The sequence below is a fragment of the Phascolarctos cinereus genome, unplaced genomic scaffold, assembly GCF_003287225.1.
Source record: "Phascolarctos cinereus isolate Bilbo 61053 unplaced genomic scaffold, phaCin_HiC Scaffold_4;HRSCAF=312, whole genome shotgun sequence".
NCBI lineage: Eukaryota > Metazoa > Chordata > Mammalia > Diprotodontia > Phascolarctidae > Phascolarctos > Phascolarctos cinereus.
This window is the reverse complement of record NW_027555847.1, coordinates 170384710-170400769: the sequence shown is the minus strand read 5'-3', so window position 1 is coordinate 170400769 and position 16060 is coordinate 170384710. Positions and strand designations below refer to the sequence as shown.

Here is a 16060-nt window from a genome sequence, read left to right as displayed (position 1 = left end):
CCTAAGCCATACAGAGTGTCAGTTCCAGAGAAGCAGGGATTTGAACCCGGGTCTTGTGACTTTAGAAGCAGTGAGTGTACCTTTTATGGTACTACACTGCCTCCTCAGATAGAAAGAAAATGCTGATCTTGGTTCTGGGTAGAAGCTGAGATTTGAAGGGCCTCTGGGATGTCCAGATGAAAATGCTTCAGAGGCAGTTAAAGATGTGGGTACGACTAGAGCTGAAAGAGAGGTCAAGGCCAGAGAGTTTCATTTCCCCACAGAGAGGATAGTTGATAGTGAAGCCCCCATTTCCTTTTTTATTTCATGCTCTTCTTTATTTTTCTGTACTCCCCTCCCTCCCCTGCCCCTGCCGGTAGCTATCCAGGGCCATCATTCTATCCGTGGGCTGCTCAGGGGCCCCAGCCATGGTTTCCTTACTAGGATGTGCTCTGGTTCCTAATCAAATCTTACCTGTCTTCTGTCCCATTTCTCCAAATCTCTGTGGAAGTAATTCCACAATAGATGCCTTGCACCTAAGTTTATTAAGAACAGCTGATGACTTCATATTGCCTTTAAACTCAAAGGAGTGAGAAAAAGAGGTCTATTTGGAAATACTTAGAACCACAAAACATTAGAATGAGAGGAACCTTGGAGATTCTCTATTATACACTTCTTGTTTTACAAATGAAGAAACTGAGGCCCAAAGAGATTAAATGATTTGCCCCAAATGCTGGCTGTGTGACCCTGGGTGAGTCACTTAACTTATCAATGCTCTCGTCAACTCTTTAATTTTATTTTGTAGAAGGTACATTGGTAGAGTGACCTCTGTCTTCTGAGAGTTCCCTATATCAATGAAATCACAGATTGAATCACTATTCCTAGCTCACACCGGAATCCGGAACTCCTAGTTTCTAGTCTGGTGCTTTCTGTCTTGTGGAGAAGAGGGGGGAGGTCCTTCCTTCTGCTCCTCAAATATCCCTTTGATGATACCTATTTTTGATGATACCCATCTTTGCTGATTTGAGAAGCCTGACTCTGGATACTCTGGATGGTGGCAGGCACTGGTAACTAGAAGATGCTTAGTCCCTGGTGTAGTGAGTTGCATTTTCTGTCTTCACTCTTGAAAGCAGTCTGGTTTCTTTTAGGTCCTTGGCCCTTGGGGATATGCTTATGTGAATGGTTTTTGTTGTTGTTGTTGAAGCAATCAGGGTTAAGTGACTTGCCCAGGGTCACACAACTAGTAAGTGCATGTGTCTGAGGCCAGATTTGAACTCAGGTCCTCCTGACTCCAGGGCTGGTGTTCTATCCACTGCCCCACCTAGCTGCCCTGTGAATGGCTTTTTAAAAGCTTTCCTAAGGTGGCTGTATACTCTTAAAAGCTGTAGCAAAGAAAAAAGCACGGCAATTTCATGCGCTTATGATCACCAACCTAGTTCTTTTCTTCCTAGCAGCATCCTACCCAAAGCAGATGGCTGTAGAGATAGAGAGAGAAGACTCTCTTTGCATAGTACGTGTATAGCATCATAGACACCAGAGCTATGGTTACACTGGTACAGGGGATTCCCAGATGAGAGAACTCCCTCTACCAATGTAGGTGTACCTTCTCTACTGTTTGCAGTGTTAAGAGAGTTGCCTAGAACCCTGAAAAGTGAAAATGACTTGCCCAGGGTCACATGACCAAAATCAATCAGAGGTAGGGCTTGGTCTTTCTGGCTTGGAGGTCAGTTGTCTATTTATTCTACCATGCTGACTCTCTGAGCATGGTACCAGAGATAATGAAAATCTAAATAAATTGTCTTTGATAATTGAATAATATAACGTCTCTCAAGAAAATATTAACTTGTAACATTTCCATCTTAGCTCCAAGACATCCAGGTTAAATCTTCTCTGGAATCCAAAGAAGAACCTGTGAAGGAATCAGAGAGTTTGAGGTAAGGAAACAAATCCCAAGTATGCTTTTGTCTGGGTTGAAATGACTAACTCTACCGCAGTATGGCTCCTTACCAAATGGGTTCTACAAGTGACTAATGCCCCTGAGTGGTTTGGAAAACCCTATTTAGTTCCTTAGACCAGTGGAGAGGCTCCTGGTGCTACTTAAGGACCTTGTGAACTCCTGAAACATGAATGAGGGTTGTCTTTTAACTTCTGTCTATGTGAAGCATCATAATCCAAGCAGAAAAATGCTTAACAAAGGTTGGTGAATACCAGGGATAGGGGATCTGTGGCTTCAAGGTCACATGTGTCCCTCTAGGTCCTCAAGTGAAGCCCTTTGACTGAATCCAAATTTCCAAGGCTGCAGGTTTCCCACCCCTGAAATACAGTAGGAGTCAAGAAGCTACAGTAAGGAGTCAGGTGCTGAGAAATGGGTTTGCCTCTCCTCTGGTGGAAGAAATTTGTTCCCTATCTTGTCTTCAATGTTGAAACCATGTGTGTTGTGTGTATGTGTGGATTGTGAATGTCTATAATAACACAGAACTACTTCTGGGCCCAGGGAGTGCTCACTCTCTCCCTATAAAGCAGTTCCTCAGTCTGGATTCCTACTCATGTGAATTGAGGGTGGCCTGGCCCCAAGTCAGGAATCTGGCTCTTTTTTTCCCCCTCCAATTCTTGTTCTTTACACTCGCATACCAGAGACCCAGGCTGAATCACATAAAGCTTGGATTTGGTTCGTATCTCTTCCCTAAAAGGACAGTACGAAGGCACTCAATGTACAGTGTAGATCAGATCTTGGACAGCTACTTACATACCTCTAAACTGTGATTTCGGCAATGGAAGGAATTCCTAGTGTGGAAACTCCTTCTGTAGATGCAGATTAGCAACTACTCAGGACACCAGAGGTTAAGTGACTTTCCAGGGCCACATGGCTAGGATGTGTCAGAGGCATGATTTGATCTTAGGTCTTCTTGGTTCCAAGGTCAGCTTTCTATCCACTAAATCTCTCATATCTTTGAGACTGTGAGCTCCTTGAGAGTTGGGACTATCCTTTGCCTTTCTTTGTATACTAGTGCTTAGCACAGTGCCACAATACTTATTGACTATCTGACCAGTTTCTTGTATTGTATTTTTATGTACATGTAAATACACACACATATAGTGCGTATTGTATACATATGTATAGATACGTGTATCTATACATACATATATATAGATATATGTATAGATACATACACATACATTCATACACACCCAACTTAGTTTCTTGCTTTTACAATCCCATTCATGTCAAGCTCGCTTCTAGTATGTCCCAAAACCAGCATGGTGACAGAATAGCCGATATTCCAAAGTTCTGCATTTTTTCTCATCTCCTAACTTCCCAAAGATGGGATTTTTCAGGAGAACTGATTCTCTCTCATCATCAAGAAAAGCTACTCTATTGTCTGGCTTGGTCAAGCTTAGTAACCTCCTGGTATTGTCCTACTGACCAGCTTCCCAGCCCTCCCCCAAGACTGGAACTCTTCAAAAGCTGAGAGTCAAACAGAGCTGGCCCAACCCCGGCTCTCCTCATCTCTCCAGCTTTCCCTCTTTTTCTTTTATTTTAAATTCATTTGTTGGAGCTTTTGTCTGAGGATATGGGAACGTTGACGGGGCAGATGGATCCTCTGCTCAAAGGCTTGCTTGGGGAGGAACTGCACAAACAGGGCGGTGATGTCTATTGTTCTGAGCTCCTCATCAGAAATGCTAAGTCACAGGGATGGAAGACTTTGGGCTCCCTGAAGCCGACAGAGTGACACTCACTGTTCTGGGTGGTCAGACTCCATTAGCATTTCCCCAGCACAGGCAAAGATGTGTGACCTGAGACCCAGTGGAGATTGCTGTCCAAGAGGGTCTAGACGGCAGAAAAATGCTGGGGAAAAAATGTGCTTCAGGGAGGGAGACCTTGAAGATATGAGAACAGGAGAGATATAAATCATAGATTATAGAATGCAATCATAGATTCAGAGCTAGGTGGGTCCTTTGTGGCCATCATTTTCTATAAAAGGAAACTGAGACCCCAATAGGTTAAATGGTGGAGGTGGGATTTGAAACCAAGTTCTCTTGTTTCTAAATTCATTGCTTTTTCTACTGTATCACACTTCCTTGAAATAGACCCAGAAGCTATTGAGGGGAGAGAGAATGATGGAAAGAAACCTTGGCTAAAGGGCAGGAGAGGAAGGGACACTGTAAGGAAGAAAGCTGGAAAGAGGAAATGTAAAATTCAGATCTTATAAAATGATTGGAAACAAAAGCTAAGCTCCTAGCTCTCTGCTGGACCCTTTATGTCTGAGAGCCTTTCCTGGTATAAATGTATGATTCCATGATCCCCAACCTGCTTCACTGTGGTTGGTGGCGTCAGCTTAATTCTTGGTTCCACTTAGGATGACTTTGGAAAAGTTCCCACTTTCTTTTGTATTTCGCGATGGAAAGATTCCAAAGATCTGCCCTCAACAAGGAGATCCAAGCTGGGTGGTGAATATCAAACGTGGTGTCTTGAGTCTCCTTCAGACCAGCCCAGAAACCACCATTCCAGAAACCATTGATGAGGTGAGTCTGGGTTCTTCTTGGCTAGGCATATCTTAGCCCCTCAAAGCCTGCTAATTGCAATAGGAGAAGCCTGAGTGTGTTTGGTTGAAATGGGAGAAATGATGCACCATTTTTTAGCTTGGATTCCCTGCCTGAGCAAGATCAGCCACACAATTTTTCTCAGAGGGGCTGTGGTCTAAATGAAAGATTCAGGTCGATATGGAGGAAGAGAGGGGTGTGTGTGTGTGTGTGTGTGTGTGTGTGTGTGTGTGTGTGTGTGTGGTGAGAAGGGGGTGAGGAAGAAGGAAGAAAGGATATGGGAGAGAGAAAAATAAAGAAGAGAGGGACATGGGGAGAAAGAGAGAAATCCTGATATTACTCATGTGCCTAGGACTTTGGTTCTAGGTTGATGTCTTGGGAAAATGCCCTACCACATATGAGAGAAAAGGTTCACGACTCCTGAAGACAAAGGATTTAAACCAGTGTTCCCTCCGACACCATGGATTTACTTTTCTTCAGTCAGAGGTTCTTCCAGGAATGCCAGTAAGTATTATTGACCTGTGTTGTAGTCCCAGCCTGAACTCCTGGGACTTTTCAAGAAAGAATGTGCTAGGGGCAGCTAGGAGGTGCAGTGGATAGAGCACCAGCCCTGGAGTCAGGAGGACCTGAGTTCAAATCTGGCCTCAGACTAAAACACTTGACACTTACTAGCTGTGTGACCCTAGCCAAGTCACTCAACCCCAATTGCCTTGCCAAAAAACAAAAATAAAACGAAAACCAAAAAAACCAAAACAACAGCAAAACAGCTTACGCTGTTTCGCATAAGCCTGCAAAGTCCATCTATTGAATGTGGAGCTCACTCTGCAATCAGCCACTGTTTGGACAAAGCTTCTTACCCATTCTCTCTTTCTGGTTCCAATTCCCATCCCCATAGTTGCTGATATGCTCAATTCCTCTGTAACTCAAGTTACCAAAAAATAAAATAAGCCCTGAAGGCCAATTGAAGACTCCAGTGGTCCTAGAACACGGAGTATTTTCTGAGGAGCGGTTCTGGTGTGTTTCACACTAGGTGAACCACAGTGTTCTCCTGGGTCTCATTCAGGACTACAAAGAGGAAGACTTGGAGGAAGAACCATGGGACCACAGACCAATTAAGCTAGAAAGGCCCTAGATCTCCATCCAAACTTAGCATCTGTAATTATTAGGATTATATATTCAGAGTTGGAAGGAAACTTATAGGTTATCTAGTCCAAACTATTCATTTTATAGATGGAGAAACTGAGGTCCAGACAGGTGATAATTCTTTCCCAGAGCCACATAGATAGTGGTTAAGCCAGGATTTTAACATATGTCCCATGATGACTTCAAGTCTAGTGCTCTCACCTACTGACTCATAGTGCCACATGAGGGTACTAAGGTCTTAGAGACTTAGAGCAATGTATCCAAAGCCACAGAGTGATATAACCAGGCAGAACCAGGACTAGGACCCAGCCCCCTTGACTTGTGTTGCATGCTCTTTCTACCCCGCCATACTTACTCTCCAATTAAACATGCACATAAATCTGTGGGTTCTATATATACGTGCACATATCAACTTATGCAACCTATTTTCTTTTTAAAGTTTCATTTATTTCAATAAACAAAAATCTATTTTTCTCTCTCTCACACCCACTGTCATTGAAAAAAGAGAAAAAAACAAACCTTCATAACAAACATGTATAGTCAAGCAAAACCAATCCTCGTAATTAACATGTCCAAAAACTATATGCCTCATTCTGCACCCTGAGTCTATCACCTCTTTGTCAGGAGGAAGGTAGCAGGCCTAATTCTTTGTCTACTGGGATTGTAGTTGATCATTAGGTAATTCTGTTTGCAGGCATTGTTCAGATCTGAGTTTTATAATTGTTCCATTCAGAGATTTTTTCCCCCCTTTTCTCTTCCACCTCATCTACCCCGAATTCAACAGATGAATTCATCTTAATACCCAAAGAACATGATAACAGTAGAATAATGAGAAATCTTTCTCACCAAAACCATTTTTGGCCATAGTGGTCCCTAGGTTTGAAGCTCACTGTCCTGGGTCAGGGTCCTCATTCTGCTGGAGCCTTTGTTGTTGTCATTGTGGTCTCTGAAGTATTTCCTCTCCTCTTCTCAGTCGTCGCAGCCAATCTTGGCTTCAAAGCTGGAATGCTACCAGAGTTTCCAGGAAGGTCTGCTAGAGGACACAGCCTGCACAGAGTTTGACGTAGTCAGACCCTTCTCTGAGAAGGGGAATGGTGTGCAGACAAGGACACATTCCACCCTGAGTCTGCTGCATGTGAAGCCCCAAGCCCTGTCCAACAAAGGTAACTGCTATGTCCAGACAGAGTGAAGGTTTTCTGCCCTTGCTCACAAAAATAGCTCCATAGGAGAGAGTTGGATGCATGTACTAGAGTCCCCAAATCCTTCACCCAGAAAGAATCTTGAAATATTGTTGTTTTTCCCTCTATCTCTGGCCAGGACTTCTCTGAGACATTCCAGACAGATGATGAATTCAACCTGTTTCTGAAAATGTCCAGAAAAGATGATTCTACTTTTATCCTAGTACTTGACTAATTCATTCTGCCTCAGCCTCATCACTCCTGACCTATCTTATTCTATGTCCCCTGAGGATACCCCATTCAAATGAATTTCCCTCAGGCATAAGAATTCCTTCTTAGGCCTCTAAGTGCAGAACATATTGAGATTTTGTTCAGTTTTGGGCACCATGATTTATTTTAAATTTTACTTTTAAATTTTGAATTTAAAACACCAAAGAGGATGAGCATTTCTATAGACAAAGCAGAACAGAAAAAGGATTGTATGTGTAGCTCCCAAACCAACAATTTTAGAAAGGACATTGACAAATGAGGGGGCATCCAGTGGGAGGTGGCCAGGATAGCAGGGGCTTAGGAAGCCATGGCAAATGGAAAATAGCTGAAGGAGCCTGGAATATTGAATCTGAAAAAAGAAAAATAACCTCTGGGGTTGGGATAGGGGTGGAGGGGGCAACACTGTTTTGTTTAAAAAAAAAATCGAGAAAGAGAGTAGGCGGATTGGATGTTCCAGTGGACATAACTAAAATTTAACAGATGGCTAAGGTTATATAGGTGGAAATGACAGGATTCTGCTTTGGGTTCATTTTAAAAAAAGTCCCCAGTACCAAGGAGGCAGTATTGGGTAGTGGAAAGAATACCAGCTCTGGAGCCAGAATCAGTCCATGAACAAGCATTTTATTAAGTACTTAATCTATGCCAGGCACCGTGCTAAGCACTGGGGATAGCATCAAGCAAAAACATAATCTCTGCCCAACTTAGTCTGAGGGCATTTGGGTTTAACTCTTGCCTTAGGTACTTTCTACCTCTGTGATCTTGGGATCACTTGGGCCTCAGTTTTCTCATCTTTAAAAATGAGTGAGTAGCATTAGATGGCTTCTGAGGTCCTATCTAGATCTCAATCGATATTTCCTTGTTCAGTGTCCTACAGAGGGAAGTTGCTATGAGGTGCCTTCATAGGATCGAAAATCTCTTTGGCTTCCATTTTTTTGGCAAAATGATTATTTATCTTCCTAGAGCCTGGCCTCAGTAACTAGAACATTCTCCTTATGTCTGTGTGGGAATGCCCATGAATATGTTGGCCTTTGTTCACAAAGGATCTGGGGCTTGGGAGCTCCTCCATCCCTGCTGATATAAGGCAACAGTCAGACTCCCTGTTTGGGGGAAGAGTCGATTTCAGCATAGAGCTAAGAATCTTCCCATGGAGACTCGAAAAACCAGCTTCTTTATCTCCTCCTGAGGGTGTGAATGGAAGCACAGTGTAGCCTTGGGAACATGGCTTTGGTTCTCCCATTCACTGGGTGGGCTCCATTGAAGAATGACAGCTGAGCAATGAGTTAACAAATGGTTAGCATATAGTTTAGCTCCAGAGGGGAAGGGAGGTGAATAGGAAGGCTTCACAGTCTACAGTGGTGGATGCAAGCAAGCTGGGACCACCTTGGGTTGAACTGGGCAAGGGCTTCTGGAGATAAAGCCAGAAGGGATTTAGCTTTAAGACATCTTTTTCTGTTCATATGGTTTTATTGGTGTAGGAAATTCCTAGTGTGGAAACTGTTTCTATGGAGACAGACGAACAACTTCTCTATAACTTTCAGTGTGAGAGATTTGCTTGGGACACTGAGAGGTAAAATGAATAGTCTATGGACACTGAGTTAGTGTGTGTCAGAGGTAAGACTTGAACCTCGGTCTTATTCACTCCAGGGCTGAACTTCTATCCAATGTGTCATGCTGCCTCTCACAGGTCTCTATTAAACATCAGACTCATGAGGATATTCTAGTCTTTTTTTTTCATTTTAATTCAATTCAACAAGCATTTAATAATGATGATGAACATCTATAGAGCACTTGAAGCTTTGTAGAGCACTTTATATGTTATTTCACTTGATCTTCACAAAAACCTTGTCCTAATTTTACAGTTGAGGAAATGAGACAGGCAGAGGTTAAATGACTTGGCCAAGATCATACAGCTAGTAAGTGAGGCATAGTTTGAACTCGGTCTTCTTGTGTCCAAGTCTAGTGCCATATCTACTTAACTTCCTTCCATTTATTGAGTATCAATGGCGCTCAGAAATGGCCATCTTTTGTCTCAATTCTTACCTAGCCCTTAGTCATTGAATGGGTGTAGCCTCAGACAAAGTGAGACCTGGGAAAGACCTTAATTTAGAAAGGCCAAGGACACCCACTGCATCGTGGGCCATCCCCAGGCATCTGGACTCTGGACTCTGATGACTCTGGAAGATAGATTGAAGCTGATGACTTAAATCCAGTTCACACACATCCGATCCTCACTCAAATCCAAGTCTTGGACAAGTTAAGACATCACACTCACGATGTCATTGAGGGCTGAACCGTGCACTTACAGAAGTAGTCTGAGACACAGCTCCTGCCTTGAGGTGCTTATGAGGAGTTTACCTTCTTAAAGAATCTCTCAGGAGGTTCCTCCCCTTCTCTTCACAAATGTTCTCATCCTCATTTTACAGATGAGAAACCTAAGGATGAGGGAAAGTGATTTGCTCAGGTTGACACAGCTAGTGAGGGTTGGAAGGTGGGATTTGAACCCAGGTCCACCGAGGCTATGTCTAGTGCCCTTTCATTTATATCTCATTCCCTCTCAGATGTGGAGAGAAGTGACTTGTCTGCAGCCTATATACAGTGAGGATGTACTGGGGCCGGGATCCCAACCCAAGTCTTCTAACTCAGAATCTACTTTACCATGACAGACATTAAAAAAAAAAAGAATTTGGCAGAAAGGAGAGAAATACCAATAAGCAGAGGGATTAGGAAGGCACCCTGGCTTCTATTGAGGCTCAGCCTACTGTAATATCCCCTACTTAAAGCCTTTCCTAATCCCCCACTGCAAAGTGTGGGATTAATTAATCTCATTCTTGAAATTGCTTTGTGCCTATTTATGTGAGTACCTAAGATCATAGATTTGGAACTAAGGGGAATGTTAGAGGTGATCTGGTCCAATCCCCCTTTTCATAGATGAGTAAACTGAGGCAGTGAGAGGATGAGTGACTTGGCTGAGGTCACACAGATAGTAGGAGAGACTGGATTTGAACCCATGTTCCCTGTTTTCCAATCCAGCATGCTTTCCCTCATATAGTAAGTAGGGCACTGGATTTGGAGTAATGGAGACCTGAGTTCAAATCCTGCCTCAGACATTTATTAACTGTATGACACTGGGCAAATCATTTAACTTATCTCGGCCTCAGTTTACTTATTCATAAAATGGGGATAATATTAGCCCCTCCCTATCAGGGTTGTCGGGAGGATCAGATGAGATCTTGTGTCAAGTGCTTGGCAAACTTTAAAGTGTTATAATATAACAGCTGCCATTTATATAATGCTTTAAGGTTTGCAAAGTGCTATCCATATGTTCTCTCACTGGGTTCTCCCAACAAGCTTGAGAGGTAGGTGCTATTATTATCCTCGGTTGTTTTTTTTTTAGTTGAGGAAACTTAGTCTGAGAAGAGAGTAAGGGACTTGCCCAGGCTTACACAGCTAGTAAATACCTGAGGCAGGATTTGAACTCGTGTCTTCCTGGCTCTAGGCCCAGTGCTCTATCTGCTGAGCGTTAGCTATTATTATTATGAGTATTGTATCGCACTAAAAAAATATGAATTCCTTTTAGGCCAAAGAATTTTTTTTTTGCCTTTGTATCCTAGCCTTGCACTAATAACTACTTGATTAATGTTTTTTTGAATTGATCAGATCAATACTTCCATTGCCACCAAAAAGAGCCTGACAGTCTACTCCTCTATGGCTCTGGACCTTCTCTGTAATTGTTACAAATCAGAATAACCCTCCATGGCCCTGACTTCCCTTTATTTGTTGCTTCTCCCTATTAGAAGGTGAACTTCTTGAGGGCAGGAACTAATCGTCTTTGCTTCTCTATTTGAATCCTCAGTTGTATTCACTGAATTTGTAAGTTTGGACTTTGGTCCCTAATTTGCCCCTGTAGTTGGCTGTGAAGCATGTTATAGTGATCTCAAGACAGCTCCCAGCTTTTACTTCTTTCTTATCTGCTCTCCTTCCTTCCTCCTCCTCTCCTTACCTTCCCATCTTTTCCCTTCTCATAGAGGAAATACCTGGGTAGAAGCAATACTTCCCCTACTGAATCATTCTGTTTAGAATCACAAACTGGGAAGGGGTCCTTAGAGGTCAGTTACAATTATTCCTTGCACTTGTGGGGGCACTGAGCCCTTAACCCCTGGTTAGGTTTTTTGACTCTCTCTTTCTACCAGAAGAGAAGTCTGAATTATTATAGTATTAAAAGATAAAAACATGTTAATATTATACAATACTATACATATATTTTATACATTTCTGAGTTTCTAAACCTTTTCTGTGTCATTTTCTGGCCTTCATGTGTCATCTGTGGCTTCTCCAAAACTCCTTCAAAATTCCTATGTAATTTCTTATGCCAACCCACTATATATCAAAACTGTGATGGGGAAAGTTGCAGTGCAGCATCCTATTACCTGTTGCATTAATCCCCTCTATCTGGGCTTCTTGTCTCCAAAGCAGATTATGGAAAATTTTATGTGAGCAGTCTGCTGTATGAGTGGGAGGGCCTGGCCACCCAGTCCCAGGTAGCTGATGTAGCTGAATCTGTGAGGAAGCTGTGCCTGGCTCAGGCCACAAGTTTTGAGGTAAGCTGATTTTTGTAGCCTTCTCCTGGAGTCTTCTATGGGTCATTTGGGGGTGGGAATATGATGGCAAATGTTTAACAGTCAGCTCCTCAGAAAAATGCATATATGACATTTATTTCTACATTATTTAATTTGTCTTCATTACTTAATTTAATATTTAACTTAATTTTCTTCAGTATTTAATTTAACATGTTCTCCATCACTTACTTGAGTCTGTTGTTGTTCAGTTGTTTTCAGTTGTGTCTGACTCTTCTGAGTCCATTTGGGGTTTTCTTGACCAAGATACTGGAGTGGTTTGCCACATACTTCTCCAGGTCATTTTACAGATGAGGAAACTGAGGCAAACTTGGTTAAGTGACTTGCCCAGAGTCACGCAACTAGTACATGTCTGAGGCCATGTTTGAACTCAGGAAGAGGAAGCTTCCTGATGCCAGGCCTGGTGCTCTATCCACTGCATTTCCTAGCTATCCTTCTTGAGTCTAGAACCCAACTCTAGATAATCAAAAATACAATAAAGCAATCCCTGATTTGTAGCATTTGCAGACTTCTAAGGTATAAATACTCACATGGAAAATTTAGCAATTGGCTTTCTTGAGCTGGTTCAGCTGGCACAGCACACCCTTGATTAGGGGTAAAGGTTTGAGACCCCTTGAGATCAACATAAAGGGAAGTCCTCTGGAGCCTACAAAGTAGGTGGAGTTGGTGACCAAATCCCCAAACTCCAGATTTTCCAAGTTTTGGCTAGCACCAGGGAGCATGGAGTCTGAAAGGAAAGCTGGAAGACACTAGAGCTGCTTAGGAATCCTGTATGTAGCTCGGTCCTGACCACAGCTTTGAGGATTTCCCTCCACCCACCTCAGAAACACATGGCCCTAATTTCCCTTCTGGCTCCCATGTTTAGAGTGAAGAGTGGAGAGCTCAGAGCAAGATGTGCTATGGAATTATAGCGATCCCAGGGTGTTTGAAAGAGTTGATGAAGTTCAACATATGCTTCCAGGATGGATAGTTACAAAGTTGTTCTGAGAATCAAATGAGATTGTATACAAAGTACTTTGCAAATCTTAAATGTTAGCTATTGTTATTATTGTTCTTTGGCTCCTAGCAATCCATCCTCTGCAAGCCAGAAGGACCCAACAGGATCTCCCTCCCTCCCATTTTGAATGACCAGGTGCAGAGATAAAGGCTCAGTAGCCTTATAAGAGGAAAAGGAGAAATTCTAAAAGTTGGCTAAGGAATCATAACACTCAGTGTTTCTTCTCTCTAGCTTTGTGTCTTCATCTCCTGTCTAAAGGAAAGTGGTCCATATAAAAAGTACTTTGCAAATCTGTTCTGTGATAACAAAGCCCAGCTTTTTAATGGCAAGATTCTTATGTTGATGCTACTGTGAGTCATTTTCAATTGTGTCTGGCTCTTTGTGACCCCATTTGGGGATTTCTTGGCAAAGATACTGGAGTGGTTTGCCATTTCCTTCTCCAGTTCATTTTGCAGATGAAGAAACTGAGGCAAACAGGGTTAAGTGATTTGCCCAGGATTACAGAGCTAGGAAGTATATGAGGCTGGATTTGAACTCAGGAAGATGAGTCTTCCTGATTCCAAGCCCAGTGTTCTATCCGCTGTGCCACTTAGCTGTCTCTGATGCTACTGTATATAGCTGCAAATTTAAATAATAAAAATGTAAACCCTAAAACACTATATAAATAATAACAATAGTAGCTATTAATAATTTATATGGTACTTTAAGGTTATCAAAGTATTATATAAATATATCATTTAATCCTCCTAACGATTCTAGGAGGCAGGTGCTATTTGTCCAGTCATTTCAGTCATGTCCAGCTCTTTGTGACCCGTTGCCATTATTATCCCCGATTTAAAGATGAAGAAACTAAGGCCAACTGAGGTTAAATGACTTACCCAGGGTTAAACAGCTGGAGGGTACCTGAAGTTGAATTTGAACTTGGGTCTTTCTGACTCCAGGCCCAATACTCTTTCCACTGTGTTACCTGGCTGCCGATCTTCTTTATTATCTACTAAGATGGGCTACCATATGTGTCCTGGGCCTTACATTCCATAATAGCATCTCTGTCATATGGTGTTATTGTAGACTTTGGTGTGTCATGTAAATAAACATATGTGTGTTTGAAAGAGTAAAGTGTCATGCATACCTCTTGGATCCAGAAAACTAGGCAAAACCCTAAGTGAAACTGGAAAAGTCACTTCATCTCTCTCAGTTTCAACTTAGACATCTGCAAAGGAGAGACAGCATGGCAGAGGATCTATAATGCTGGATTTGGCATCAAGAAGACCTGGGTTCAAATCCCACCTCAGACTAACTGTCTGACCCTGGTCAGGTCCCCATGCCTCTGTTTCCTCATCTGTACAATGAGGTCCTATGGGGATAATGATACCTACCCTGTTTGCCTCCGAGATGCATTTTGTGACTCAAAAGAGACTATTTAAGTAAAGGTGAACTGAGTAACCATAAGATGTCTCTGTTGTAGACAGTCAGTACAGTAGAGTGGTTAGAGGACTGATTTATAGTCAGGAAACCTAAATTCAAGCCCTCTACCTCCTTACTAGCTGAAGTCTCTTATCAACTTCAGTTTCCTCACCTGTAGAATGGGAATAATCATAATGGCAGCCCTTATACATGTTGGGAGGATAAGATGAGCTACTGTGTGTGTGTGTGTGTGTGTGTGTGTGTGTGTGTGTGTGTGTGTGTGTATGAGAGAGAGAGAGAGAGAAGCTGCTTTAGGAGCAAACCTACAAGTGAAATCTGAATGTTGATTATAGTTACTACATGAATACTTTTTGCCACAAATGGTCATTCATGGCCGACTATGTGCACTTTCCCGTGCAAAACCTGGAGCATGTAGGGCAGAGAAAGGGGCTCTGTACTCCCTTTCTGATCCAACACATCTGCTTGAGAGAGTTCAAACACACATCTGTTTATTTATTCTTGACCCATCAAGTTTCCAAAATAAATACCTGCTTGACTCATTGCCTTCAGGGGGCCACGAGGCTTCAGAGAGCACAGTGTAGTTGAAATGAGCTGAAGTATTTTGGGATTCTGGGACTGCCCATTTGGGGCTCCTAGGGCTATGTTCATTTCCTCCAGGCAGCTCCTTGGACAGGAGCCTCATTTCATACATAGGAACAGGGGAGGGGTTTGGATGGCCTGTTTGTTCTCTCTGTCCCATCAAGCCTGTGGTGTGGGCCCTCCTCCCAGAGTGCCCAGCTCCCCCCTCCCAGAGTGCCCAGCCCCTTCTCCAGCTGTGGATCAAAATGAAATGCCTGAGCCTACACTACTGTTACATTGATGGCTTCTGAGAGCAAACTTGACCTCCAGAGTGTTCCCCCCCCCCCCCCCCGCAGGCCAAGAATCCAACTGGATTAAGTAAAAAGAGCAAGAGGCTGGGAGACAGGAGTTCTGAGGCTTGGTCCTGGCTCTACCACTAACTCTCTGTGTGATTGGAGGCTTACAGATCTGAAGACACCTATCCCAAACCCCTCATTTTACAGATGAGGAAACTGAGGCCTAGGGACAGTAGGTGACTTGCCCAAGGTCATAGAGGTACTAACTGACAGAGGTGAGAAATGAACCCAGGTCCTCTGACCAGAAAACTAGTATAAGATCATCATCATTATCTCTCTGGCCTGAATTTTTCCCATCTGAGAGATGAAGAAGGTTGAACTGTCTTTTGAGCCTATAATTTTTTGGATTTATAAACTGGACTTTCTATTTTGGGATGGAGGGTTCACGCCTATAATTTTTTGGATTTATAAACTGGACTTTCTATTTTGGGATGGAGGGTTCACGCCTATAATTTCATTGGTTGGAAACTCCCAGTGAGGAGACCCCCTCTACAATGCATTTTAGCAAGTACTTTTTAGTGTATAATTTTCTACTGTCCAGGGTAACTGAAGTAGGACTTAAGCCCAGGGCCTTTGGACTTTAAGGCCAGCCCTTTATAAACTACTACTCCGTGTTTCCTCTAAGGGTAATATAGTGGTAGTTGTTCAGTTATTTTTCAGTCATGTCCGACTCTTTGTGACCCTTTTTGGGGTTTTCTTGGCAAAGATACTGCAATGGTTTGACCTTTCCTTCTCCAGCTCATTTTACAGATGAGGAAAACTGAGGCAAACAGGGTTAAGTGACTTGCCCTGGGTCACACAGGTAGGAAGTGTCTGAGGCTGGATTTGAACTCGGGAAGATGAATCTTTCTCACTGTGTCACCTAGCTGCCTAAATCACATGGTTAGCCATATGTATTCATTTCCCTGGCAAAACAAAACAAAACTGGATTATATAAATGCGTCTAAACTCTAGACACTCGGCATCATTAAGGGTGGA

At 42.7% G+C, this 16060-nt stretch overlaps 1 protein-coding gene across 1 annotated transcript in view; it reads left to right on the top strand.

Moving 5' to 3' along the window:
- Positions 1–16060, top strand: part of LOC110198340 (uncharacterized) — a 174901-nt gene that overhangs the window by 7112 nt on the left and 151729 nt on the right. The window contains 6 exon segments of the mRNA XM_078151725.1: positions 1843–1913; positions 4338–4503; positions 4888–5025; positions 6647–6816; positions 10924–10937; positions 11583–11710. Of these exon segments, the coding sequence (XP_078007851.1) occupies positions 1843–1913; positions 4338–4503; positions 4888–5025; positions 6647–6816; positions 10924–10937; positions 11583–11710 (687 nt within the window).